Genomic DNA, 27,862 nt, shown 5'->3' with positions numbered 1-27,862 from the left:
AGTCGTGCATACTGCTATGCCGGCATAGCAGTACTCATGAGAGTTCCCTCTTCACGGGCGTCATCTCGGAAAAAAGCCAAATAGCATTACAATAATGGCACTGGACTTGAACCGGCAAGGGAGCAGAGGTCGCAGTCGGCCAAAGATTACTTAGAGCAGGTCCATGTTACGCGAGCTAGCAGATGCCGATCTCACATGGAACGGCGCAAAAGTAACAGCCCAGAACAGCGATGACAACATCTGTTGAAGCGACGTTTGGAGTGTTTGAGAGAAAGATTCTGCGTAAGATTTTTGGACCTTTGCACGTTGGCGACGGCGAATATCGCAGGCGATGGAACGATGAGCTTTATGAACTTTACGAGGACGTAGACATAGCGCAGCGAATAAAGATCTAGCGGCTAGGTTGGTTGGGTCATGTCGTCCGAATGCATACAAAGGCTCCGGCCCTGAACGTATTCGATGCGGTACCAGCTGGTGGTGGTAGAGGAAGAGGAAGGCTTCCTTTGCGTTGGAAAGATCAGTAGAAAAGGACTTCGCTTCACTTGGTGTGTCCAATTGGCGCCGGTTAGCCCGAGAAAGAAACGACTGGCGCGCTTTGTTAAACTCGGCCAAAATCGCGTAATCGGTTATCGCGCCAATTAAGAAGAAGAAGAAATACATCCATCTTAGGATTCTTGGTCTACAACCCCAAGAAGTTAAAGTAATTCGCAATTTATTTTTATTTATTTTTCCATTTCTCGTTTTAGTGTTTGCTGATAAAAAAAAATTGCTACAGTATTCAGAGTAATTTTATTTAGCATGCAGCACTCCTCTTAAAAGTCACATAAGCATTGATATCGCACGCAAAATTTTTGAAAACACATTTCATTACCTTAAGCCACTCAAAGCTGATTCGTAACATTTTACCAAAAACTAAATCACGTCATAAATTATAAACGAAAAATTACACATACGGAAGCACACGCACAAAAACGAAAAATTATGCAGCTGAAGTGATGCCAAAAAAACTAGCAAAATAAAAATAGAAATGAGAATAAACTACAGCCCATACAAAGCTAACTGAACGAAATGAAACAGTACGACAAATAAATATGCGCACTTAAACACTTGTACAGAAAGGTCAGTTGTCAGTTGTCATCTGTTATTGTTGATGTAGCCATATGCAAGGACGCACACACATAAATCACAGTACACATGTATGCAACTTTAGGCGATTGTACTCCTGCCGCATATACAACAACTAACATGCAACAAGTGTTACTAACTACACTACAATAGAATGCAACAATAGCTGTGATGTGCTCGCAGCAACTCGCTTAACCCATTCAACTAAGCTCTCGTGTCATTTAGCCGTTGTGGGTGTGCGCCAATAACTATGCTACAAATGTGCAAACCGAAATATATTTGTGTTAGCGCTCGGCGTTGTCGGGTGCGTGTTTGGGTAGTGATGCTGCTGCTGCTGCTGCCGGATAGTTTATACCTTTGCATAAGGCTCGTCATTGAGTTGACTAGCGCGCACAGTTGGATTGTCAGATTGCTGAGCTGCTGTTGCTTCGTAGTCCAGTTTGGAGTTGAAGCCTCTTCACCTTCCTCCGCACGCTCACACCCGACAAGTGACTATTGTTATTTATAAATGTTTAGATGTAAAGAGCTCTTGCGAAAATCCTTAATCCTCTTCGTATAAATACCTCCCATTCAAAAGCTGTCAAACAACAACACTACACTATGGAGGCACGCTCGTGTGCTTATATCCACATGCATGTGTATGTGTGCGTGAGTACACCTATGACACCGGCATAGTTTATACAACTGTAAATATGCACATAAGGTGCCAACACAAACACGCATACATACAGGTACATGAACAGACAGACAAACCGAACAGTGACACATAAAATTCTCAAACATTCTGATACAACAAAATATTGTGTCTCGCATGTGTGTGAGTGCGCCTATGCCATATGCGAGCTGGCTATTGATGATGCAGATCAAATAGAGGATTTTCACAAAAATTAACACAAAAACCCCTCCATCAACGTTTGGCACATCTCAGCAGGATATGTTGAGTATACAAAATAAAAGCAACAGTAGAAATAACCAACAACAAGCACCAGTAGCAGCAGCATTAGGCCATGAGTTTGTTTGGGCACATTTTGAGTTTATTTCAGTGCTTACTTACTTAGTTGAATACGCATGGATCAGTAGAGTCGATGCGATGCGATGCGATGTGATGCAAAGCAGTGTGGCTAACACCCTATTTCTGTACCTGTGCCGTTCCCTGTCGGGGATCGGGGATGGCGTGCAGCAGGCTGATGTTACTTAAAATTGCGGCCAATGCAGGCTAAGCTTTTACGATAGCACTCATCGGCGCTGGTCTGCAGTGGCGCTCGTTTGCTGCCGAACATATCAGTTTGCTGAGGATTTGCACATTCAAGTTGCATTTAGAGTATAGTTTGTAGTCAATTTTTAAGGGGGTGGTTGGACTGCTGCAACTCCATGCGGGTACCTCGAAAAATCGAAATACCTGCTCATTGCTGGCTTCGTAGTGATTTTTGTTTTGTTTTCTTTTTCAGTTTTAGTTGCAACTATTTTGTACATGAGCGATATGTTTGTTGTAGGCCACTTTTTAGGCATAGCTGAGATTAAGTTTACGAACTGTTACTTATCACTTCGCCATATAAATAATAACAAAAACAAGCTGGATAGCGAGCAGGCGTGCATTTAAGGAGTTAGAGTCCAGTTTTAGAGTTTGGTATACACATTTATGCAGGTACATTAGGGTGTACCAGTATTTCTACCAAAAAAAACAACAAAAAAAAAAAAAACGACGGCACGGTAAAATGAAAATTTAAAAACATTATCTATTTTTTCAAAAAGACTTAGATGTTATAAAAGTTTCATAAAAATACGAAAAATTCTCATAAAAATATCAAACTTTTAATCACATTTTTAAAAAACAAAAAATTTTTTTTTTTGCAACTTTTTTCGCAAAAATGGAACTTTTAAAAAAATTTCTTTTTTCAAACATGAGTTGTTTCATAACTGACTTTAGCTAGATATTAAATTTTCAATATTTTAAACTTTTAATCACATTTTTAAAAAACTTTTTTGTTTTTAATTTTTTTTCGCTACTCCTTTTTTTGCAAAAAAGAAACATTTAAAAAATTTTCTTCTTTCAAAAAAGAATTGTTTCATAACTGACTTTAGAAGGGTTTAACATTTTTATGGAAATACGAAAAATTTTCATGAATATTTCAAACTTTTAATTACAATTAAAAAAAAAAAAATTTTTTATTTTTTTCTCTACACCTTTTTCCGCAAAAATGGAAATTTAAAAAAATTATCTTTTTTTTTAAATGAATTGTTTCATAACTGACTTCAGAAGGGTATAACATTTTCATAAAAATACGAAAAATGCCCATAAAAATATCAAACTTTTAATCACATTTTTAAAAAACAATTTTTTTTCGCTACACTTTTTTTTGTAAAAGTGGAAGTTTTAAAAAATTATATTTTTTCCATAATGAATTGTTTCTAACTGACATAAAAGGGTATAACATTTTTATAAAAATACGAAAAATGCCCATAAAAATATCAAACTTTTAATCACATTTTTAAAAAACAATTAAAAAAAATTTTTTTTTGCAACTTTTTTCGCAAAAATGGAAATTTAAAAAAATTATGTTTTCTCAAAAGTGAATTGTTACATAACTGACATTAGAAGGGTATAACATTTTTATAAAAATACGAAAAATTTTGATCAATATTTCAAACTTTTAATCACTTTTTTAAAAAACTAATTTTTTTAAATTTTTTTCGCAAAAATGAAACTTTTTTCAAAAGTGAATTGTTTCATAACTGACTTCAGAAGGGTATAAAATTTTCATAAAAATACGAAAAATGCTCATAAAAATATCAAACTTTTAATCACATTTTTAAAAAACAATTTTTTTTCGCTACACCTTTTTTCGCAAAAATGGAGATTTAAAAAAAATTATCTTTTTCTTTAAAACATGAATTGCTTCATAACTGACTTTACGTGGATATAACATTTTCAATATTTGAAACTTTTAATCACATTTTTTTTTTAATTTTTTTTCGCTACACCTTGTTTTGTAAAAATGGAAATTTAAAAAAATTATGTTTTCTCAAAAATTAATTGTTTCATAGCTGACTTTGGATGGGTATAAAATTTTCATAAAAATACGAAAATTTTTCATCAATATTTTAAACTTTTGATCGCATTTAGAAAAAAAAACTTCTAATTTTTTTTCGCTACACTTTTTGTCGCAAAAATGGAAATTTAAAAAAAATATATTCTTTTCCAAAATGAATTGTTTCTAACTGACTTCAGAAGGGTATAACATTTTTATAAAAACACGAACAATTTGCATCAATATTTCAAACTTTTAATTACAATTAAAAAAAAAAAAAACGAAAAAAGGTTTAGCGAATTTTTTTTTGTTTTTTAATTTCAATTACAATTAAAAAAAATTTTTATTTATTAAATTTTATTAAATTTTATTAAATTTTTTTTTGAAATACTCATAAAAATTTCAAACTTAAAAAAAAAATTTTATTACAATAAATTAAAATTATTAAATTAAATAATTTTTTGTTTTTAAGTTTGAAATTTTTATGAGTATTTCAAAAAAAAAATTACGAAAAAAGGTTTTTAATTTTTATTTTTTTAAATATAAAAAAAAATTTTAAATTCTAATTAAAAGTTTGAAATTAAAAATACTTTAAACTTTTGATCGCATTTAAAAAAAAAAATTTAAATTTTTTTCGCTACAGTTTTTTTTGCAAAAATGGAAATTAAAAAAAATTTATTTTTTTCCAAAATGAATTGTTTCTAACTGACTTCAGAAGAGTATAACATTTTTATAAAAATACGAACAATTTGAATCAATATTTTAAACTTTTAATTACAATTAAAAAAAAATGTTTTAATTACAATTAAAAAAAAATGTTTAAATTTTTTTTATTTCAATTACAATTAAAAAAAAGATTTTCATATGTAAAATTTTTTTGTTAAGTTTGAAATTTTTATGAGTATTTAAAAAAAAATGTACAAAAAAAGGATTTACATTTTTAATTTTTAAATATAAAAAAAAAAAAATTAAATTGTAATAAAAACCTTGAAATTAAAAAAAAAAATTTCGCAAAACTTTTTTTCGCATACCTTTTTTATATGCAGAAAATGCGCAGCACTGTGAATAAAAAAACGTATGAAAAATCTGGAATAGTTTTGAACCAATTCACACTTGCGCTTACTTCTTCTTATTCTATAATACCTTGCTTTTAATTTGCTTAAAAAGTTACATTTTGATAAAATTGGTCGATTTGCTCAGAATATGTTAGAATATCATGTATGATGGAGTGCTACGCGCTGAACAGCACGAACAAGGAAGTATTGTTGGGTATGCGGATGACCTAGCTGTGGTAGTCGTAGGGAAAATACTAGAAGAGGTCTCACGAAGGGTAGAGGACACTATAAATAAAATCAAGCAATGGTTACAATCGTCTGGGCTAAGACTAGCAGACCCTAAGACCGAACGGGTTCTCATAAGGTCTCGACGAAAAGTTGAAAACCTTGAAATAAAGGTTGGTGGTCACAATGTAACATCAACAGCTACCATAAAATGTTTAGTGGTGATGATCGACAGAAGACTCAGTTTCAAAAAGCATCTGGAATACGCAAGCTCGAAAGCTGCAAAATACTGCGCGAATATGAAAGAAAATCAAATCGAATTTATATGAAACTATATTCGATTAAATGTATGAAATTAAAATTTACCACAATACATACATATGATAAACTGAATAAATGTATTATAAAGACATTTGAAATATATGGAAAATATCATCAATTATCAATACTGCCTCAGCGTCATCGAAAATTTGGACCATCGGATGGAGGTGTGCCGCCGAGGCCATACGTAATTGCGCCATACCAGTATTATCAGAGTAAAGAAAAATTATAATATTTAATTTCTTAAAAGAGTTGTATTTTATTCAAAATCAACATCGGCCCTTGAAACTTAACTTCTTATAAAGAAAAAATCAAATCAGCTGCGCCTCTGATTGATCAGCTGCCCTAATCAATATGCCTTGAGTGGAACTGCAAGATACTCAATATTTGACACCCACTTCGTGAATATAGAATAGTTATTCAAATTAAATTTCCATAAAACATTGTCACATCATAAACCATATGCACAAACCCATACAGGCTACCCACCTGCCAAAAGGGATACAAATGCAGAGCAGCAACGTCTCTTTCATACTCACTGCCACATTTGTATTTTTGTATGTATGGCTGTATGTGGATATGTAGATATGTATGCTTATTTGTATGTTTGTTTGCCCGTCTTTATGTCCATTCAGATTTATCGAGCTGTGCACACATTTGAATGTGGCGCTGGGAAATCCTTTGGATTAAGGATTTGCAGCATTCGTTGTTGTAACTGTGTATGTTGCGCACATGCGAGTAGGTGGCATTGAAAGCGTTCATAATAAGCGACAAGTATAGAGCAAAGTGAATAAAATGTATGTATGTAGGTGCGGTTGGCAGAGGCGACACGAGATGTGGCTACTTGTTAGAGGAGAAGTAAAGTTGTTGGCGACGGCGACATCATCGATGGATGACACTATTGACGACGTTGTCAGCGTTGAATTACACACACACACACACATCACACAGTGGTGACACCTGCACACATGCACTCATGCCTACGTGTGCATTACAATTCGAGATGCTGCCACTGCCGCTGCCGCTGCCGAAACTGATGATGATGATAAATGTGCGGCTTTATTTGATGGACCGAAGCAGAGTCCACAAAAATTTGGACTTGCAACTATTCGGGGACTAATGGGAAACAGTAGCAGGAAGGTGCAATATGTATGCGTGCATGTATATGATTATGTCACATACATACATACAGACAAAAACATATTCATACATACGTAGAGACGTTGCTGTAATAACAGTGCGCGCTAAATGTTGATACTCACATTCATACCTATAAATCTATGTATGTGTGTGCGTGTGTATACCTGTGCGTGCATATATTGGGACGTGTCTCAGCGCAATTCGTTGGTAATCGCACAAACCTTTGCTACTATTTGCCTATCTATAAATAGCAACTACTGAATTACATACTTGCATACACTTGTGTTCAAAATAATAGCAGCACGATATGTTGCATACTTTCAGCGATTTTTTTTTTATATATTTAAAAAAAAAAATTTTTTATATAAAATAATACTATATTACAACAAAAACCAGGTAACTCAAAGTTTCAAACTCTGTACAAAACTTAAAAAAATCAACAAATTTTCATGGAAAATTCAAACTTTTTTGTCGGATTTTTTAGTAAAATTCTAGGCATTCAATTTTCTAGCCCATTCAGTTTCCGCAATTTCGGTGTCCGCTTAAAGTCCCATAAAAATCCCATTCGTTTTTCACAACTTTTTTGTTGACGGTGTAAGGCATTTTAGATTCGGTTAGGGTAAATAGCTGCCCAAACCAGGGCCCGCTTGGACAAAAAATCAAATTCGTCCATTGTGGTGACATGCAGCAGAAAAACAGAGGGGCAAAAGCAAAACAAAAAATGAAAAGAGGGGAAAGGAAAAGAACGGAAAGGACGAAAGAAGGAAGATGGTCATCAACCAGACCAAACAGTGACTAATTACGTTAACCGCTTCAATCTGCTGATAAAATTCACCAGGTGCGTAATATTTAAATCTACCATATCCGCAAGTGCAACAAAATAGTGGGAGCCCAGTTATCTGAATCTTAGACCGACGAGAGCAGGGCAGGCGGAGGATAATTCCACCTCATCCTTCAGGTACTCAGCTTCAGTAGAAATAACTTGAAGCAATCGTTCAAGTCTCACCGCATATACACTTAACGGACAATTACCGGTAAGGGCACCCGTCATATTTGAGATCTGCGATTTTGTTAGCCTCAGGAGTTCCCTCAAGCACCCCCGATTTAGCCGTGTCCAGAAGGCTCCCCCGACTTTGCACGTGTGCATACTAAACTAGCGCTCATTGAGTTGGCGCGAGGCCCACCTTTCCAGGAGAAGACCAAAGATTCCCAAGTGTGCCCCAATCCTCTCATTTTGCGGTCTCATCGCGGTTAGCTCATCAGCCCAGTAGTTTCCCGCTATGCCACTGTGACCGGGGATCCAAATGAGCCCTAATTGCTGCTTGGCTGTGCGAGTAGATATTTACATCCTTTACAGTAATTGCAGAGGTAAGCAGCCCAATAGCGACTGCTCGACATCGTTTTTTTTTTTCTTGTGAAGAAAATGAGCAACACCGACAGGGAAAAAAATTATCAAAAATTAACGAGAATTTTTACCCACTTTAAACTTGCATTTTAATGCACCAAAATTCAATTGACTATAAAACTGCGTACTGGAATTTCTCCAAAAATTCTGAAAAAAATTTTTAAAATTTTGATTAAAAAAATTTTTAAATATTGATGAAAAAAATTTTGAAATTTTGATGAAAAAAATTTTTCAAATTTTGATGAAATTTTCTTTTATGTTTTGTACAACGTTTCTAACTAGAAGTTACTTGGTTTTTATTTAATAAAAATCATATTTTTATAAAGAAATAAAAAAAAAATTTCCTAAAAATTCAGAAAAAAAAGTTTGAAATTGTAATGAAAATTTCTTCTTGTTGTAATATAAAACATATTTTTTTGAACAAATGGAAAAAGAATGTATAGGACGTAAAATTATTTTCCTAAAAATTCTAAAAAAAATAATTTAAATTGAAATGAAAAGTTCTTGAATTATTTGCAGTTGTGTGCCAAGTTTGAAACTTTAAGTCACTTGGCTTTTGTTGTAATATAATCATATTTTTATAAAAAAATTTAAAAAATTTTATAGCAAATAAAAAAAATTTTTCTAAAAATTCAGGTAAAAAAGTTTGAGATTTTGATGAAAATTTGTTGAACTTTAAGTTTGGTAGAAAGTTTGAAACTTTAAGTTACATGGTTTTTGTAAGGGGAAAAATTTTTTTATAAAAAAAAATTTTAAAAATTTTATAGAAAATAAAATAATTTTTCTAAAAATTCTGATAAAAAAAAGGTTGAGATTTTGATGAGCATTTTTGGAAATTTTGTAGCACTTCAAGTTACATGGTTTTTGTTGTAATATAAATCATATTTTTATAAAAAAACATTTAACTTTATAGGAAGTAAAAAATTGTACAGGAAATAAATTAGTTCGTTTTCCTGAAAATTCTGAAAAAAAGTTTGCAATTTTGATGAAAATTTCTTCTGATTGTAATACATGGTTTTTGTTGCAATATAAATCATATTTTTATAAAAACAACAATTTTTTAAGTTTATAGGAAGTAAAAAATTTTATAGGAAATAAATAAAAAGTTAGTTTGCCTGAACATTTTGAGAAAAAGTTTGCAATGTTGATGAAAACTTTGTCTTGTTGTAAAAAAAGAAATATTTTTTATAATTTTTCAAAACTTTCTGGAAAAAAATTAAAAATTTAATGAATTCTTGAATTTTTTTAAGTTTTGTAAAAAGTTTAAAACTTTAAGTTACATGGTTCTTGTTTTAATATAAATAATTTTTTATAAAACTTTTTTAAAAATTTTATAGCAAATAAAATAATCTTTCTTAAAACTCTGATAAAAAAAGTTTGAGATTTTGATGAAAATTTTTTGAAGTTTTGTTACTTTTTTTTAATTTTGTTGCAAATAAAGTAGTTTTTCTAAAAATTTTGATAAATAAAATTTGAGATTTTGTTGAATTTAGAGTTTTATAGAAGTTTAAAAATTGAAGTTACATGGTTTTTGTTGTAATATAAATCATATTTTTATGAACAAATGAAAAAATTTGTATAGGAAATAAAATAATTTTCCTAAAAACTCGAAAAAAAAATTTGAAATTTCATATATGCATAAAAAATTAAAAAAATCGTACATAAAATAAATATTGTAAATTGTTAATTTTTATGAGAATTGTAGTATAAAAGTTGGAAATTTTGATGTTAATTTCTTGAATTTTTTTAAAGTTTTAAAACAAAAAGTTTGCAGTTTTAGGTTAGATGATTTTTATTATAATATAAATCATATTTTTACAAAAAATGTATACGAAATTAATTATGAAATATAATAATAAAATATAAAAAAATAAACAATAAAAAATAAATAAAATAAAAAATAAATATAATAAAAAATAGTTTAAATTTTGCAATATGTTTCTCTGCTATTATTGTGAGCACTGGTGTACATTTATTCTACCAGACCAGCAAAAGTAGTGTCACACTTCCAGCAGCAGACCAGACCGACAAAGGCAACAGCCTACTCTTATGCGTGTACATATATACATATGTGTGTGTGTGTGTGTTTGGCAGCATAGTGTGTGATTTTGGTTTCGGCATTTTTGCTGAATTTGTTTGGCTGCAGATTAAGGGAGCCCAACAATTCGTGGCAATATGCGAAATGACTGGGATAACTCTGACTTTAGCTCCCCAGCACAGCTGGTAACAACCGTTGGGGTTACTGCTTGAGGTCTACTACATTTACTTTCTCACCTCACGCTGTGTATGGGTATGCATGTATGTATATGTGCAAGTACCTATGGTGTGAGTGTGGGCGTGTGGGCCTTTATAAATATGAAATAAGTTGCAATTGGTGACGATATCTTTGCTGCTGCTGCCTAATCAGTTGTGGTGATTTGTCAAATTGCATAAACTAAAAGATTTTGATGGTTTATCCTTCTTTTTTAGATTTTATACTACAACATAATTGATTTAAATTACGTTCTATAATTGTACATGTACATACTATATAAATAGTTAGAGAATTTGTTGTTGTATTGTACTAGACTTGAGTTTCGGTAGTTGTCAGAAAGTTTAGTGACAAAAGGCTTTAATAACAGATTGCTTAAGTTCGACTTGATCTAGGACATATGACCCATCTGGATAGAAAAGTTACGGGAATACGAGGGGTGCCTTTTATATGTCGGGATTAGAGAACAAAAATAAATTTTAATCATCGAAAATCACTTTATTGTTTTTCAAAATATTCTCCATGAAGATCTATACACTTTTGCATGCGCTTGAACCAATTGTCCAAGCACTTTTGCTACTCTGAATGAGGTACCTCCAAAACATGCATTCTGAATGCCGCAACCGCTTCTTCAGGTTTCGAAAAACGTTGACCTCTCAGTCATAGACGTGTTTCGAAGCCCCGCGATCGTATTTTTGGAGCATTTCCTTCGACCAATCGACACGAGCCTTTTTTTGAGAGATTGACAAATTGTGTGGGATCCAACTCGAACAAATTTTTTTGACAGTCAAATGTTTATGCAATATTGAATGTATGCTGGCCCCACTAATGCCTAAGATTGTCTCAATCTCACGATAGGTCACATGACGATCTTGCAATATCAGTTCGCGCACAGCATCAATGGTTTTCAGAACAACAACTGATTTTGGACGACCTTCACGAAATTCGTCTTTGAGTGAACTACGACCACGATTGAATTCACCATACCATCGATAAACACTGGTCCTTGATGGAGCTTCATCGCCAAAAATGAATTAAGTTCATCCATGCAATGTTGCTGAGTTAATCCACGTCGAAAGTTGTAAAAAATAATCGCACGAAAATGTTCACGATTTAATTCCATTTTTGGACCGAGATGAATCTTTTAAGTTACTGTAAACAACACAAATAGCGCTGGTATTTCAAAACGTTCTGAGTACGTAAAAGCCAAAAAATGTCAAACTTTGCGATACAGCTGTCAGTTGCCAGATTGCAACACCAGGATTGCCAAATCCCGAAATATAAAAGGCACCCCTCGTAGCACTGCTTACATACTATTCACAATAGAGCAACCGCATCCAACTTTGCACTAAACGTCAACCGACTTTTTGTTACAGACGTACACGGGGACAAATTTGTTTCTTTTTCGTAATATTTGAAGGTAAATTAGTTAAAAAATTCTTAATTTACCAATTATCGAGGAAAAAAAGAAATACGGTACGCAACGACTATGGATCTGAGCTTGGTCGAAATATTTAAAACCAAAAAGATTGCTCGACCATCAGCAGTTAAGAAATTGTAAGTATATCGAAATATATTTCCCTGCGTTCAAGTCTGAGCAATCTGAAATCTTTTGGTTAACGCTTTTCATTCATTGCAGCAACAATTCGGAAAACCCACTTAAAGGATTAACATTGCGAAAAACCTTAATGAAGCCGATATTTAAATAGTGCGTTTTGACTGATGCCCGTAATAAAATAATACAAAATATAAACTGTCAAATATCAGACGGTTAACAGCAAATAATCAACAGAAAATGGTGAGATTTATGATGGTGAATTACTATAAAATATATAAGGTATAGCTCCCTCTCTCCTTTTCCTCTACGTTATATCTTTTTTCTCTCTCGCGGAACGAAAATGCCCAAACCGTTGCATGGCCTTGAAATTTTACTCTCCATTCACGCTCGTCCATCGAAGTCTAAGAAGTTTCACTTCAAAAATTATTGAAAATCATCATTTTTTCGTGCTTCTGACTGCCCTTAATTTTTCAAAGTGAAATGTCTAAATCCGTCAAAATTTCGCTGATTGCTTCAAGTTTGCCTTAAAAATTTTCCAAAAAAAAAAACAATCAGAATTTGCTTCAAAAAACTAAAATTTTTAAAATTTTGTATGCCCACTTCTTCTACTACCTGAGGTTATTTATGCTTTGGAAAAAATACTTTTAAAAACTTTTAATTTTAAATATAATATGTATTTTTACAAAGTATTTGTTGCGGAAGAAAGTTAGTAAACACCATTTTTTTTTTGTTTTGTATGATGAGTTCAGCATTAAAATGTTTATTTGAAATTTAAAGCCTTTCAAAAGCTAAACACAGCAGTCAAATAGAAAATTTCTAAATTTCATCGCACTCCGCAAACTAATTGGAAAATTCGTAAATCTCAGCATACTTTTTTTCTACTTCAAAATATGCCAGATAACGACGTTTTCACTTGCTGCTCCACGCTTTTGTGCACATCTGCTAGCCTATACAGTTACTGCGGGGAGCTGGTGGTAGCATTATGGGCCTTAGACAGCGGTTTGGTTTTCGCGTTAATCCTGCACAGTAGCGTTCAGATGTATGTAGCTAGCGCTGTGTTTGTATGTGCCTACGTACCTACATTTTAACGATATCCTGCACGTAAATATACATATGTATGTAGGCGCACATGTTTGCTTGTTTGTACTTTCTATACAGCCATATAACAATTAATTTGTAAGCGCCCAAAATCAATATTTTCCTTTAAATGGTAATTTTTAGGCAAATCCTTGAAATCCTTTAACAGTTCTATGTATTTGAATACAGATTTAATAATAACAACAACGACGGTCGAATCGAATTCCGGCAAATCCTTTAAATACAAATCGTTAAATTTTTATTTTTTTCTTTTTTTTCTTTCGCTTTATCATTTACTGTCTGTATGTTTTAACGATTTGTTTACAAACATATAAGCTAACATTGCCCATATGTGTGTGTGTGTGTGTATGTTGGTGTGTTTGTTTAGAAACCGCAATGTTACAATTTTCATTAGCGTAGTCGATTAATCTCTTTAATCCCTTAGCCGCTTTTGAATTATTTTAATACATACCATCGCTTTGTAGCTTCAAGCGCAGGAACACACTCACATACTACATAGGCCGACATGCATACATTCATACACGCCAGCTATGCCTGCACTGTACGCATTGCTGTATTGAAGGCTGAGTGAGTTTAACAGCACGTGGGTATGTTGGGTGTTTGTTGTTAACAGCGAATAAAAGGGGTTGTACTGTGCAATTTTGATCGGGCTGAGTAAAGCCGGATGTGTGCGTAGATGTAAGAGTGCGAGTGCGAGTGCGAGTACGAGTACGAGTGGGGAATGCCATAAGCTAAATTTAAACAATGGTTTGAGGCAAATTATTTTAAGCCGCCTTTTAAATTTTTAATAGATTAAAGTAAATTTAAATCAAAAATGGAAATGTGGAATGATGTTATGGATTATTATGGGAGATGAAGGGGAAAATTAAGCCCACATTAGAGTCATCTACATATGTATGTATGTAGACTTCCTAATTTACTTATATGGCCTGATCAAGGATCGCAACCCGTGAGCGGATTAAGACCTGGATACGAGTATACATCTATATAAATATGCCACAGTCAGAAATTGAGTACCTCATTTTAGTGGGCTGCGGTTATTCAATTTCATTTATACCGATTTGAGACTAACTTCCATCTCTAATACACAAATATTAATGCCGATATTTCGTTGACATGAGCATGGAATCCCTTCCGAAATTTTTTTACATAAAATAAATACTAATAGACGCTTTTATGAGTTTTGAAAAATCAAGCAAATCAATTTCATTGATTTTCGTTCGATTTTTGCAGTTAAAAAATAAATAAAATAATAATAAATTAATATTTAATAAATTAGTGTTAAAAATAAATAAAATATTAATAAATTACGATTTTACAACTGAAATTGCAAAAAATTTTATATTTTGTAAAATTGAATTCGAAAAACTGAAAAAAGGCTTGCACTTAAAACCAAAAATTAGCCGCAAAATAGAATCCTTTAACTAAAAACCATAGAAAAAATATAGAAAAAAATGAACGGAAAATAAAAAAAGATGAGAGTTGCCGGTTTCGAGATCACAAAATTTGACTTTGCAATTGAAAATGCAAAAAAAAAAAAATTATTTTGTAAATTCGGGTTTAAAAAAACGAAATGAAATTTGCAAAAAAAAATTTTTTTGTAAATTCAAGTTTAAGAGGGCGAAAATGAAATTTGCAATTGAAGTCAAAAATTAACCGGAAAAAGGAGTCCTTCAACTAAGAACCATAGAAAAAATATAGAAAAAAAAATCAACGGAAAATAGAAAAAATCGGATGAGAGTTGCAGGTTTCGAGATCAACAAATTCGGATTTGCAATTGAAAATGCAAAAAAAAATATTTTTGTATTAGGTGCGCAACTAAGTTCCCGCTGTTTGTCAATAGATGTCGCCAGCAGTGTGTGCTAGTCGATTCTAACCTAACCTAAACGTCTCAAACCAAGCTTAGACATATGGTAAACCAACAGCTTCGACACATTAGTGATTTTGTTTTGGTATCATCTACTTTTGGTTTTTTGAAAATCTCGGATTTTGTGCCGAATAATCGTCATTTGCGGGAAGTGTTGATTTTCCTCTTTCATTCGAAAAAAGACGGCGGTTGAAGCGCATCGAGAGCTACAAAAAGTTTATGGAGCTGCTGCTTTAAGTGAAACAACGTGCCGAGATTGGTTCCGTCGCTTCAGAGACGGTGATTTTAATGTTGACCGTCCGCGTGAAGGAAGGCCAAAGACCTTCGAAGACGATGAATTGGAGGCATTGCTCAATGGGGATCAGTGTCAAACACAAGAAGAGCTTGCTTCAGTATTAGGAGTTACCCGCCAATCCATTTCCAAGCGATTGCATGCTTTGGGAATGATTCAGAAAGAGAAGACTTGGGTTCCTTATGAGTTAAAACCAAGGGATGTTGAACGTCGTGTTTTCGACGTTTCGCCTGTGAACAACTGCTCTGGCGGCAAAAAAGGAAGAGTTTTCTTCATTAAAGCAATCTAAAGAAAAGAAAGTCATGGGGACCGGGCATGTTTCTACGTCGTCGCCTGGGCCGAATATTCACGCTGCGAAGATTATACTATGTATTTGGTGGGACCAAGTTGGTGTTATTTATTATGAACTGTTAAAACCAAGCGAAACTTTCACTGGGGTTCGGTATCGACTTCAATTGATGCGAAAAGGCAAGAAAAAGTGATTCTACAGCATGACAACGCTCAGCCTCACGTAGCAAAACCCGTTAAAACCTACCTGGAAACATTGAAATGGGAGAACCTACCCCACCCGCCATATTCTCCAGGTATTGCGCCGTCCGATTATCACCTGACTAGCAGTTCCATTCATATGAAGACATCAAAAAACGGTTTGAGCCGTGGATAGCCTCAAAAGATGAACAGTTTTACCGCGACGGTGTACCAGATCTACCAGAAAGATGGAAAAAAGTAGTAGCCAGCGATAGGCAATACTTTCAATGATTCACTTGTAACCATTTTTTCAGAATAAAAATGTATTTTCGTAAAAAAAACAGCGAGAACTTAGTTGCGCACATAATGAATTCGATGGAAGAAAGCCAAAATGAAATTTGCAATTAAAAAAAAAAAGTTGCGCAAAAAGAAGACCATCAACTAAAAACTATGAAAATAATTTTTGAGTAGAAAAATTGAAAGAGAGTCTTTGTCCTTTATCTATCCTATCTCTTTCTCTTTGTTACTTCTCTCCTTTGCTCCTTGAGGATAGATAATCTTTTTACCTTGCAGAGCTTCGAATACAATGGACTTTTTAGCCAGAGTGTTTTAGTAGTTACCCAACATTCGCTGCCTCTTGGTTCGCCTCTTCCAAATTTCAATTTCAGCAGCATTTTACTATGCTTTCATGCCAACATTACTTTAATTTTACGAGCAGCTGATATTAAATTACTCCAGAACCCTAAATTGTCTGTATAAACATAAATAATCTTTAAGAGAGAAATTAGAAATCAACTCGAAATGTTAATCAACTCGGAGTTACTCAAGAATGATAGGAACAAGATTGCGCCCATCAGAGAGTGCGTGACATTGCATTAGCTGAGTTGTGCAGTGTTGCCAACCATTTGCTCTTCGCAATAAATTTAGTGCTTTTTTATACCCAAAATGCGAAGATTTTTAGTTAAAAAAAAATGTATTATCCAAGAAAAGATTGTTAAAGAAGGTCACTCTGTGAAAATTTTAGTGTTAATGAACCTTTTTTGGTTCTTATAAAATTTGACGTTTTGAAAGTGAAATTTTAATTTTTTGCTCCTTTTATGGTTTTGCTAGAATATTAAACCTTCTTCTTTCAACACTTCTTAAGATTGAAAATCTTTTCATACATTTTAAAAAGCATTGGAATTTACGGAATGCGAATTAAAACCATAGAAGTGTAATCGTTTCTTCCGGTCCTCAATCCTAAGTGCCACATAGGGCATCAAGAGGTGTATTCATAGTAAGAATAAGCAACAAAATACCAGAAAATACTGAAGAAACTATAACGACATTTTTACAGAAAGAGTACCTTATCTTGTTACATAATCTGACAAAAGAGTGTCTCTTAACAAAAACACTCATAAATTAAATTATACATAACCATAACACATTTATTTAAAAAACCGCACGTTTTAAAAACAATTTGTCACACATACAAAGTTCTTTAAGTAATTCAATAAAAATTTGGTATTTTATTTTTTTTATATTAAATGGGCATTTTAGTGCGTTTTTATAACCAAAGCTAGGCAGCACTTCAGAAGCGAGAGAGAGATTTGACTGCTGGAAGGAGAAGAACACCAACAACAATTGCAATCGCGGGCAATGCGACCAGATGTTAAAAAAAGTAAAGCTAAATAAATCTGAGTTAATCATTGAACTAATTTTTAAAAAATTTATATTGTGCAAAGTTACAAACATTACATTTTAATTAGAACAGGCTAGAAAAATGTCATGAACAAAGAACTAAGACTCCGAGACAAAATAACAAAAAAAACGGCTAAATCAAGTTACGAAAACGGTAATCTGGCCATACTGGTGCTAATACGACGTCACTCTCAATTCGCTTAGAATAAAGTAACGGTACCACGGTAGGCGCCATCTCATTATTCCTTCCATCATAGAAGTTAGTGACTTCAAAATAGGGCAAGTATTAGAGTAAATATGATCATATCACTTTATTTTAGTACTCACACACTGCGGATATCTTTGGAGTATAAGTATTTATGCTGAATTTGATGCTGAGTACTCTGAATCTATACTGAGTAATTACGTAGAATATCAAGTAATGTTTCTGCGCTGTGTACAATTGAGAATTCAGCAGGTTGGGTAGGTTCAGAATTCAGTATACAGTAAATACTTTTAGGAATCGGGTGCTGCAAATTCCTTTCAGAATCGAGTAACTCACCACTTTAAGTATCAATTTTATCCAACACTTAATTATAGTTAAATGCATACATATAAAATATATACAAACATATGTATATATTAATTTATGTACACTTATTTGTGCGCATTCATATTTACTTTGCATGGCACTTTTGATAAAGTCTCATTGCATAGGATTAAGGGATTTGCGTATTATTCGCCTCCAAGTAGCAATAGCACCGGTTTACCCAGGCACAAAGGAAATACCGTTTCCAGAAACCATACTTTACTCACACTCGCCATTTCCTCGCCCTTCCCCTTTGCCTATGCCCAGACTACTAATCACTTCTAACCCGTTTGTGATTTGATGAAACGAGTGTAGATTGTTGTTATTTTAATGATGTGCTACGTAAAGAGGTAAAGAGGGGGGCAAAGGGGGAAGCAACGAACAAGAAATCCTTGAACTGGCATCGAAGGCATTAGGAAATAAATAATAATAGGGTTAGCAAAATTGCACTTATGCAAGGCAGAGAAATTGGCAAAGCGTAAAAGCGTATAGCCAACAAAAAGGGATTATACATTTTATAAAGTTGAGTATACAAACAAGCAAACCTGCAGAAATATAACTACATACACACAAATATACGAGTATTTACATACCCATACAATATCATTATAATGAGGGATAAGTGTATGTATGTATGTATGTAGGCCTGTTTGCATGTGTAAATATGTGGATAAGAAATAAGAGGAAATCCGGTTGGGCTTAATGCTTCAATTTATATGTGTTCTGTATACATGCACACGTACATACATATGTTGTTGCCTGGGGAGTGTCTAGGAAGATACGATTGCCACAGAATGGATTTCAAGCAAGTCATTTTAAAGGTTTTTTTTTCAAATTGCAGAATGAATAAGATTTATGGAGCTATTGAGCTATAGTTGGGATCAGCTGGTAGATTACAGAGAGAAAGATAGATAGTGACTGAATGAGGGGAATAACTGCAGCGGATGAGTTGTGAGGCAGTATGTGTTTTAGATTGAGTATGAGAGAGCATAAGCTTCAGAGTAAGCATAATGTCGAGTGTGTTAGTTCTTATTCAGCATAGGCAGTGTGTAAGTATGAAAGAACAACAACAAGACTGGTGAGAATTAAATGAAAATTTGAAAAAATTACTCCCACACAATCTTTTTCAGAGAGTTGCGTGTGAGAAATGAGGGGAAAGTGTCAAAACAGTAAACTTTTTTGAAAAACTGTGATAACCTAATTCGGGTTAATTGGAAAAGGAAAATATTTAAAAAAGCGCTTAAAAAATGATAATAAATAAACATTTAAAATTATTTCAGTTCAATAACCGGTTATTCCCATTAAAAGTTTGAAATTTGAAATTTGAAAGAAGATTTGTATTTTTTTTTAATTTACACAAAGTTTGAATGGGTAGCTGAAAGGGTTGATGCGTGACTACCATTCGGAAGTGCGTAAGTACGATCTCCGTGCATGAAATATCAAATGATAGAAAACATTTTTTCTAATAGAGGTTGCCCGTCCTCATAAAAGACCATCTGCCATTCGGAGTCGGCTTAAAAATGTAGGTCCCTCGGCAGGCAATGCAAAACCTTCGAGTGTATTTCTGTCATGAAAAATCTTCGTATTAAAAACAGCTGGCGTTCTGAGTCGGCTTGAAACTGTGGGGCCCTCCATCAAGATGCACACCACAATAGAAGGAGGAGCTCGGCTAAACACCCAAAACGGGTGTAAGCGTCAATTATACGAGGTGTGTTCAAAAAGTATCGCGAATTTTGAATTTTCGCAGGTTACGTGCATTCGAATTTCGATTTTTTTGTGGCGATATGTTGGTACTCATGTCTCTCACTCATGCCGACGAGTTCGGCCATTTTGAATGTTCATTTAATTGTTGACAGCTGCTTTGCTTGCACATATTTCGGCTCGTCTTCGATTTTTACCTATTCAAGAAGATGGTTCAAAGAACCTGTATCAAATTTTGTGCGAAAAACGAAATTAAGTCCGCGAATGCATTCCGAATGTTGACTGTGTCATACGGAGAAGCTACGCTACTTTGGACTAAAGCAGCGTTTATCGGTGGTCCAATTGTTCTCAGAAGGCCGAGAAGATGTGAACGAAGAAAAGCGTGCCGGACGCCCGAGTATTTCAAGAACCGACGAAAAAATTGATGTAGTGAAGAAAATGGTCAATTGGAAAATGTGAAGTACGATGCCTAAAACACCCAGCGTGCGTTCTCAAATTCACCAAAATAACAACAGACAAACATGGTGGTCGACCAGTAATGTTATCGGGTTGTTTTTCTGCATTCGGTGTACGAACTTCGGTGCGCCACGGACTACATAAATGCTTTATACAGCCACGCTACCATTTCCTAGGAGAAGGAGATGCTTATAAAGGGAGAGTTGATGCACGATAATGGCCCCAAAAATGCGTCAGTGGTTGTTAAGGTATAAGTGAATGGTTTTGCAGTGGGCACCAGACCTTAAAGCCCTATAGAATATCTGTGGGGAATACTAAAAAAAGGATATGGGGATATAGAGCGTGAAGCAAGCATGCAATTTGGGAAAGGATTAAGAGAGAGTGGTATTCTATAGCTCCTGAAACTTGTGTTAAGCTCTTCAATTCCTAGAGCAAGTTTTTTTCTAATAGAGGTCACCCATCCTCATAAAAAACTATCTGCCGTTCGGAGTCGGCTTAAAAATGTAGGTCCCTCTGGCGTTCTTAGTCGGTTTGAAACTGTAGGGCTCTTCATCAAGATGCATGCCAAAAATAGGGGGAGAAGCTCGGCCAAATACCCAAAGAAGGTGTAAGCGCCAATTATATATTTTTATAAAAAGTTTGAAACTTGAATTCATGTGATTTTTGCAATGAAAATGAACATCATTTACACAAAAAAAATTAATAAAAATAAATAAAAAACTCATAAATTGTCAAAGCTTGTCAATAAGTTCGTGTGCTGTAGATTTTTAGTGCAGTGTTTGTTGTACATTCATAAATACTCACACTTTTTCAATCATACGTAGGGATATTTTGATTTCTTTTTTTTTTTTATTATCAGAAAAAATGAGTAGTTCGAACCAAGGCGCATTCATTAAAGGTTGTGGCACTAGACAAACAATATTATGTACGTTTGATTGTTTGAGTAGTTCGAACCAAGGCGCATTCATTAAAGGTTGTGGCACTAGACAAACAATATTATGTACGTTTGATTGTCAAGGCAGAGTATTGAGAAACTAGAAAATGAATGAATTCGCCTTGTTTCATTCTGAGCTGACAGCCACGTGGACACGGCGAAAGAAAAATCAAAGCTCAGCTGATTTACCAACACCACCGTTAATAGATTCGCCTTGGTTCGAACGCGAGCTCCGGGATCACGTTTCATATATTTACGTACTTACATATTTAATTTGAAATAGTATTTTTTGGAAATTAACTTTTTTATGTTTACTATTTTTTAACGTCCTAATTCATAGCAAATAGAATAAGAATAATAAAAACAAATCTTGTATACTCACAATTCACTTTCGCCGCCGAATCGAATTCACGTGCACGGCTTTCTATCGCCGACGGCGCCGCCAACAGCTGTTCCGCCTGCGTAGTCACACCACCAACACCGACACCGGAATGCATTGGCACACCGCTCGCCATGCTGCTAGCAACTGCATTCAAAGCCGCCGGTGGCAAGCAGCTAATGCTACCTACAAGCGCCGGGACCGCACCACTACCACTAAGACCCACACCACCACTACCACCACTGCCGGCGGCGCCGCGTTCATCGCGCTCCAACAATTTCGGTGTGGCAGCCAAGGAAACATTTTGACTAGAAGGCGTTGAGGAAATATGACGTTCGTTGTCTGTGCTGAGATGTGATGTGGCATTGGGTGATGAAGTGGCATCTGTGGAGCGTGACCGACCAATGCCAATGCCGCTGGCGCCACTGATAGCGCCCAGTCCAACTGGCATAACGCCGAAGCGCGGACTGCGTGCCTCATCGTGAGCGGCAAGCTGTTCACGCAGCTGCTGTTGATGCTGTTCGTGCAAGTGTTGCTGTTGTTGTTGATGATGGTGGTGCTGCTGCTGCTGTTGCTGATGCTGTTGGTGTTGCATTTGCAATTGTGCCAATTTGTCTTGTACTCCTTGCAGTGAGGGGCGTCGTCGATAATTGGCAGCGCCACCACCACCAGCAATGCCGCCACCGCCCTCATCCACATTGCCGGCTAACGTACCACCACCACCACCACCACCACCTGTTGCACCACAACTGCTGCCGACGCTTTGTGGTGGCGACAAAGAATGCTCCTTCTTCAGCGCTAATTCAGCTAGACTTGCCGCGCTGCTGGGTTTGATGCCTTGTGCTGCCGCATTCGCTGAGGCAGCTGCCGCGGCTGCGGCGGCATTGGCGGCACGTGTTAATGCCAAAGCTTGGCTCTGTAATGCAGAGATGAGAAAAAATTTGATTCACTAATTGTGTATTTGTATGCGTGGCTTATAAAATATATATTTTTATGGATTGTTTTCATACTTTTTGTTTGCTGTGAAAATCTCAAGCGATTTGCTCCCAATAACTATAATTTTTTTCCATAAACATTTTTCGCCATTAATTACCTTATTTGCACAACTAAGTGCAAGTTTTTGGAAAAAAAGCAAAAATCTGTATTTTCATTTTGCGTCTAGTTTTGTCAATTTATCTCGGTTTCTATTGTCTACTCTATTTTTTGCCACTAAGCAGCAAATTTCACTTGGCCTGCATTACGCACACTTACGCGCTTCAATGTTAGCTTTGGAAATTTGCTGCTAATTGTTAAAACTCTCGATCATTGTTAGTTCAGCCGAAATCTCTTGACAGCAGTCATTGTCAGAGCAGCAAACAACCCAATTTCGACTATTCTACGAGTAGCTGCAGTGCTGGGCCTGCGCCTGGGTTGTTTGCGCTCGCTTTGTATTTGTGAAAAAAGCAAAGATCGCATTGACCGTCACAATTAATTTCATGATCACCATTGAAGAGCTATTCTGCGCGCGTGCATGATACTCATGTATGTGTGTGCAACTACGCTGATTGTCGCTGTGATTGGATTGATTTACTTACTTGCTGATACTTGATTTGTTTTTGTCCATAAGCAATGGCTTCTAACGATCGATACACCAGCTCGCACTTGATTGGCGCGACATTTTCCTACTCCGTACCTACCTACCTACTCGCTTTCTTTGTTCGTTGTTTCTTTATTAAAATAAATAAATACTTAAATAGATACTTTTACTTGAACATATTTAATTTAGGTCTTGGAAATCTAACTAGAAATCATCGCTCTACAATTGAACGCCTCACATGTCTCAATCGTACGATCAGCGTGATCACTTAAAGTTCGCTTTTATTTCCCTCTTTATGTTCACCATTCATTATTCTTAATATTTGTTTTCTCGCACTGCTCTTTAAAGTTCTTTATGCGCCTTTGGATGCTATCATCTTTGTGCTTTTTACACTTTGCTTTGGTGGCATGCGGAGCTACTAAGTCTGTATGTATGAATGGATGGGTTTGCACTTAATGGACAACGTTTTTTGTCAGATTCGCATTCAATGAAATCAACGAAATTCCATAAATGATTTTATTAGCAAATTAAAAAAAAAAATTTTTGAAAAAGTTTGTAGTTAAGTTTGCTATGAATTGCAAACAATATAAACTTATCTACGAGGGTGGGCCAACGAGTCGGTGAAAATTGGAAGAGCAGGTTTAGCCAACTCATAGCCCACTTTTTGATTGTTATACGCGCAAAAGCCATCACGAGAATGGCACTGGACTGGAACCCGTAAGAGAGTAGAGGTCGCGGTCGACCAAACCACACTTGGAGAAGGTTGATGCTGCGCGAACTGGCAGATGCCGACCTCATATGGAACGGCGCATAAACAACAGCACAGAGCCGTGTACGATGGAAGAAGAGTCTCTTGTCGATGCTCCCGAAAGGAGTGAAAAAAAGCGCAAAAGCACGCACTCAATTTTCTGATCGTTTTGTTAAATAATTTTGTTATGACAGCGATTTTTGTTGGGCGCCAACGCGCATTTTTGGAAAAATGCAATGGAAGTGGAGTGAAACGTAGTCACGAAAAATATAAAAGCTTGTGAGGCATTACGCGAAGTATTAGCAGAAATGACGCCAAAATTTCTGGTCGCCCAACTGAAGTCAGTATACCAAAAGTTGTACATAAAAACCACTTAGCGATATTGAGGATCGACAAGTGAAGGCACGTGAACTTAAAGAAGCTAAAAGCTTATTACATAGAGCAGTGATTTCATGCCTTTTTGGTGCTGTTGAATTAACGCATGAGACACCAAACCTCATAATTACCCACGATACGGAAACGACCCGGATTTATATTCGACCAAAGACTGTCACTCCAGTGGCATTCCACAAGTATGCATGAGGAATGTTGATGCTGCTATAACAAGAACAACGCCAGAACTACTAGTCGCCCTGGCAGAAATGGTCCAGAAACTACATATAATAATTATATTGAAGCCTTTTAATATATAGTAAACGATAGTCAAGTGAAGCCACGTAAACTTGAAGAGGCTACCTGCTAATCGCATGGATGGTACAAAATTAATCAGCTTAACCACAGATTTATAATTTTTACAAGTGGCGTCGTACGTCAATCATATTTGCCACTTGCGAACAAGACAGCTGCAGTGCACAAACAGACAGGGAATGAAGCGCGTAAAGGTTAAAAGTTAAAGATTTGCATAACTCAAAGTAATGTTTTTAATTATTAAAAAAATTAATTTCATTTTATTTCATTTTTAATTTTAATAATTAAAAAAAATGATTCTAAAACAAAATTGTATGATTAATTTTTTACCAACTGATGGTGAGGTGCATTTTCTCTATACTCAAAAAAAATGTCGTTTATCGGTATTTCCATACGAAAGCTGCCGTAGTGTCAGCTGTACAGTTTCAAATGCTTGCAAGCGGTTTTCCATTTTTGTACGAAAATCATTATTCAGTAAAAAAGTAAGTTGGATGTAATTTTTCGGTGCTTAGTACTACATTAGTAATTTAAGTTTTATATAAATATTTGAAATGAATGAAAATGTCATCCACAAGAACTGTTTCATGATAGTATAGTTTTTTTAATTTTTGGAAAAAATTTTGTTTTTATTTATTCCGAAAACCAAAAAGTCAGCTGAACAGAATTTTGAAAAAACTGTAATATATTAATTGTGAGATGTATTATATGTTGAAAATTTTGAAGTTTTTTAAACTCAAATATCTGACGGTCTTTTAAAATTTTTAACATTTATTTTTAGAAATATACTTAAAACCAAAAAAAAAATTAAAATTATTAAATTAAAATTTTTCTTCCTAAAAATTAATTTTTTTTTGTAATTGAAATATTAAGAAAAACTGAAATATAATTAATTTTGTTTTTTAATTGAAATATTAAATTTTTTTTTTAAATGTTTTTTTTTTATTGTCATAGATATTTTGATTTTTAGGTTTTTGAAAATTTAAAAATAATTTTTTTTTTTAATAATTTTTCTAATTTTCGGAAAACATTTTTTGTTTTAATTTAATCCACAAAACAACAAGTAAGCTGAAACAATTTTGAAAAAACTGTAATAATGTTGAGATTTATTCGTGTAGAAAATTTTGTAGTTCCTGAAACTCTAATATCTGACTGACTTTTAAAATTTTCAACGTTTATTTTTTTGAAATATGCTTAAAACCAAAAGAAAGAAAAATTGTTTCCTAAAAATTAAAAAAAAATTTTTTTATTGAAAATTGAAAAAATAAAAAAAAATTTTCTTTTTAAAAGTGTTATGTTTTTTTTAAATTATTTCGTTTTTTTAATTTTTGGGAAACATTTTTTTTTTAATTTAATCCACAAAATAACTGGAAAAATTTTGATAAAACCTAAAAATTAAAATTTTTTTTTTTTTGAAAATTCAGAAGTTAATAAAATTTTTCTTTTGAAAACTGTTTTTTTTTATTTTTTCAGTTATTTCGTTTTTTTAAGTTTTTGAAAATTTAAAAAATTGTTTTTTTTTAATATTTTTTTTAATCCATTTGAAGCATTTTTTCAAATTTAATCCTTAAAACAACAAGTAAGCTGAAAAAATTTTGAAGAAACTGCAATTATTTTGAGATTTATTCAATTTTGAAAATTTTAAAGTTCTTTAAACTCAAATATCTGAAGGACTTTTAAAATTTTCAACATTTTTTTTTAAATATACTTACACCGAAAAAGAAAATTGTTTCCTAAAAATTAAAAAAAAATTTTTTTTTTTCGAAAATTTAAAAATTAAAGAACATTTTTTTTTGAAAATGTTTAATTTTTTTTTTTAGTTATTTCGTTTACTAAGTTTTTGAATATTAAACAACTTTTTTTTTTTAATTTTTGTTTTAATTTAATCCCCAAAACAACAAATAAACTGAAAAATTTTTGAAGAAAGCCTTAAACTCAAATATTTTGAACACTTATTTTTTAGAAATATACTTAAAACCAAAAACAAGTTGCATCCGAAAAATTAGAAATTAAATTGACAAATTAAAAAACAATTTTTATTTTTATTATAATTTGAAAATTGAAAACTTAAAAAACAATTATTATTATTGTTATGTGTTTTTTGAATTTTTTTAATTATTTGTTAAATATTTTGAAAATTAAAAAAAAAAAAATTTTTTTTGAATTTTTGAGAAAGAAGTAAACTGAAAAAAAATAAAAAAAACTCTAATAATTTTGAGTTCTTTAAGGTGAAATATCTAACGAAATTAAAAAATTAAAAAGGATTTTTCTTCTTTAAAAATTGTTTTTTTTTAATTTTCTTAATTATTTTGCTTTTTCATTTTTTTTAATTTTTGTATTTATTTTTAAATATTTTTGAATTCTTGGGAAACATTTTTTTAATGTATTCCAGTAAATAATAAGTAAACTGAAAAAAATTTGAAGAGAACTGTAACAATTTAGAGTTCTTTAAGCTCAAATATCTGTCGGCATTTTTGCAATTTATTTTATAGAATGAAATATATCGAAAACGAAATAAAAATTTTTTTCCAAAAATTAAAAAAAAAAATAAATTTTCTTTGTTTAAATAATTTTTTAAAATAAATTTTTAAAAAAATTTTTTAAATATGTTTTTGTTTCGCTTGTTTCTTTTGAAATTTTTGTTTCTTAAATTATTCTAAAAAATTACAAAAAAAAATTGTAATATCCGCCGTACTTTTTAACATTTTTAACACATATTTTTCAGAATAAAATATACTTATAAAAATAAAAATTATTTTTAAAAAATCCAGAAATTAAAAAAATTATATATATGTACATAATTTTCTATAATTTGTTGAAATTTTTTAAAGTTATTTCTTCCTAAAAATTACAAAAAAAAAAAAAACTGCATATGCCAGACTCTTTAGCATTTTTAACAATTATTTTAAAGAAAAAAATATACATAAAACTAAAACAAGAAATTTTTTCTAAAAAATAAAACAAAAAAAAAATGTTTAGTTAACATTTTTTTGTAATTTTTTATTTTTTTTTAAAGTGATTCCATCCTAAAAATTGCAAGCAAAAAAATTATAAAAATGTTTAAAATAACTGAAGATATTTGACTTAAACCACTCGGTACTTAAACCTTGAATAAATCTCAAAATTATAAAAATATTTTCAAAATTTCTTCAGTATACTTTTTATTACACTCAAGCCTACAAATGAAACAATTTTCAGGAAACTCAAAGCCACGTCCAAAATATTTGACCACTTAACAAAGAAAGCGCTCCCATGCGACTATTTCTTGTTTCGAAAAACAATAAATAATTTGTCTCGAACAC

General features: G+C 33.1%; 1 protein-coding gene across 1 annotated transcript in view; it reads right to left on the bottom strand.

Annotated features, from left to right (window-relative positions):
• Positions 1 to 1,329: 1,329 nt before the first annotated feature.
• The window catches only part of LOC129243433 (putative lysozyme-like protein), a 104,948-nt gene continuing 78,415 nt past the window's right edge, over positions 1,330 to 27,862 (bottom strand). Inside the window, exons 2-4 of the mRNA XM_054880435.1 lie at positions 22,175 to 22,468; positions 21,563 to 22,069; positions 1,330 to 1,617 (exon numbers count right to left, since the gene is read on the bottom strand). Of these exons, the coding sequence (XP_054736410.1) occupies positions 1,330 to 1,617; positions 21,563 to 22,069; positions 22,175 to 22,468 (1,089 nt within the window). The remainder of the gene's footprint in view (positions 1,618 to 21,562; positions 22,070 to 22,174; positions 22,469 to 27,862) is intronic.

Source organism: Anastrepha obliqua, chromosome 4 (assembly GCF_027943255.1).
Source record: "Anastrepha obliqua isolate idAnaObli1 chromosome 4, idAnaObli1_1.0, whole genome shotgun sequence".
NCBI classification, from domain to species: Eukaryota; Metazoa; Arthropoda; class Insecta; order Diptera; family Tephritidae; genus Anastrepha; species Anastrepha obliqua.
The sequence above is the reverse complement of the archived record's forward strand: the minus strand, read 5'-3'. Positions and strand labels throughout refer to the sequence as shown.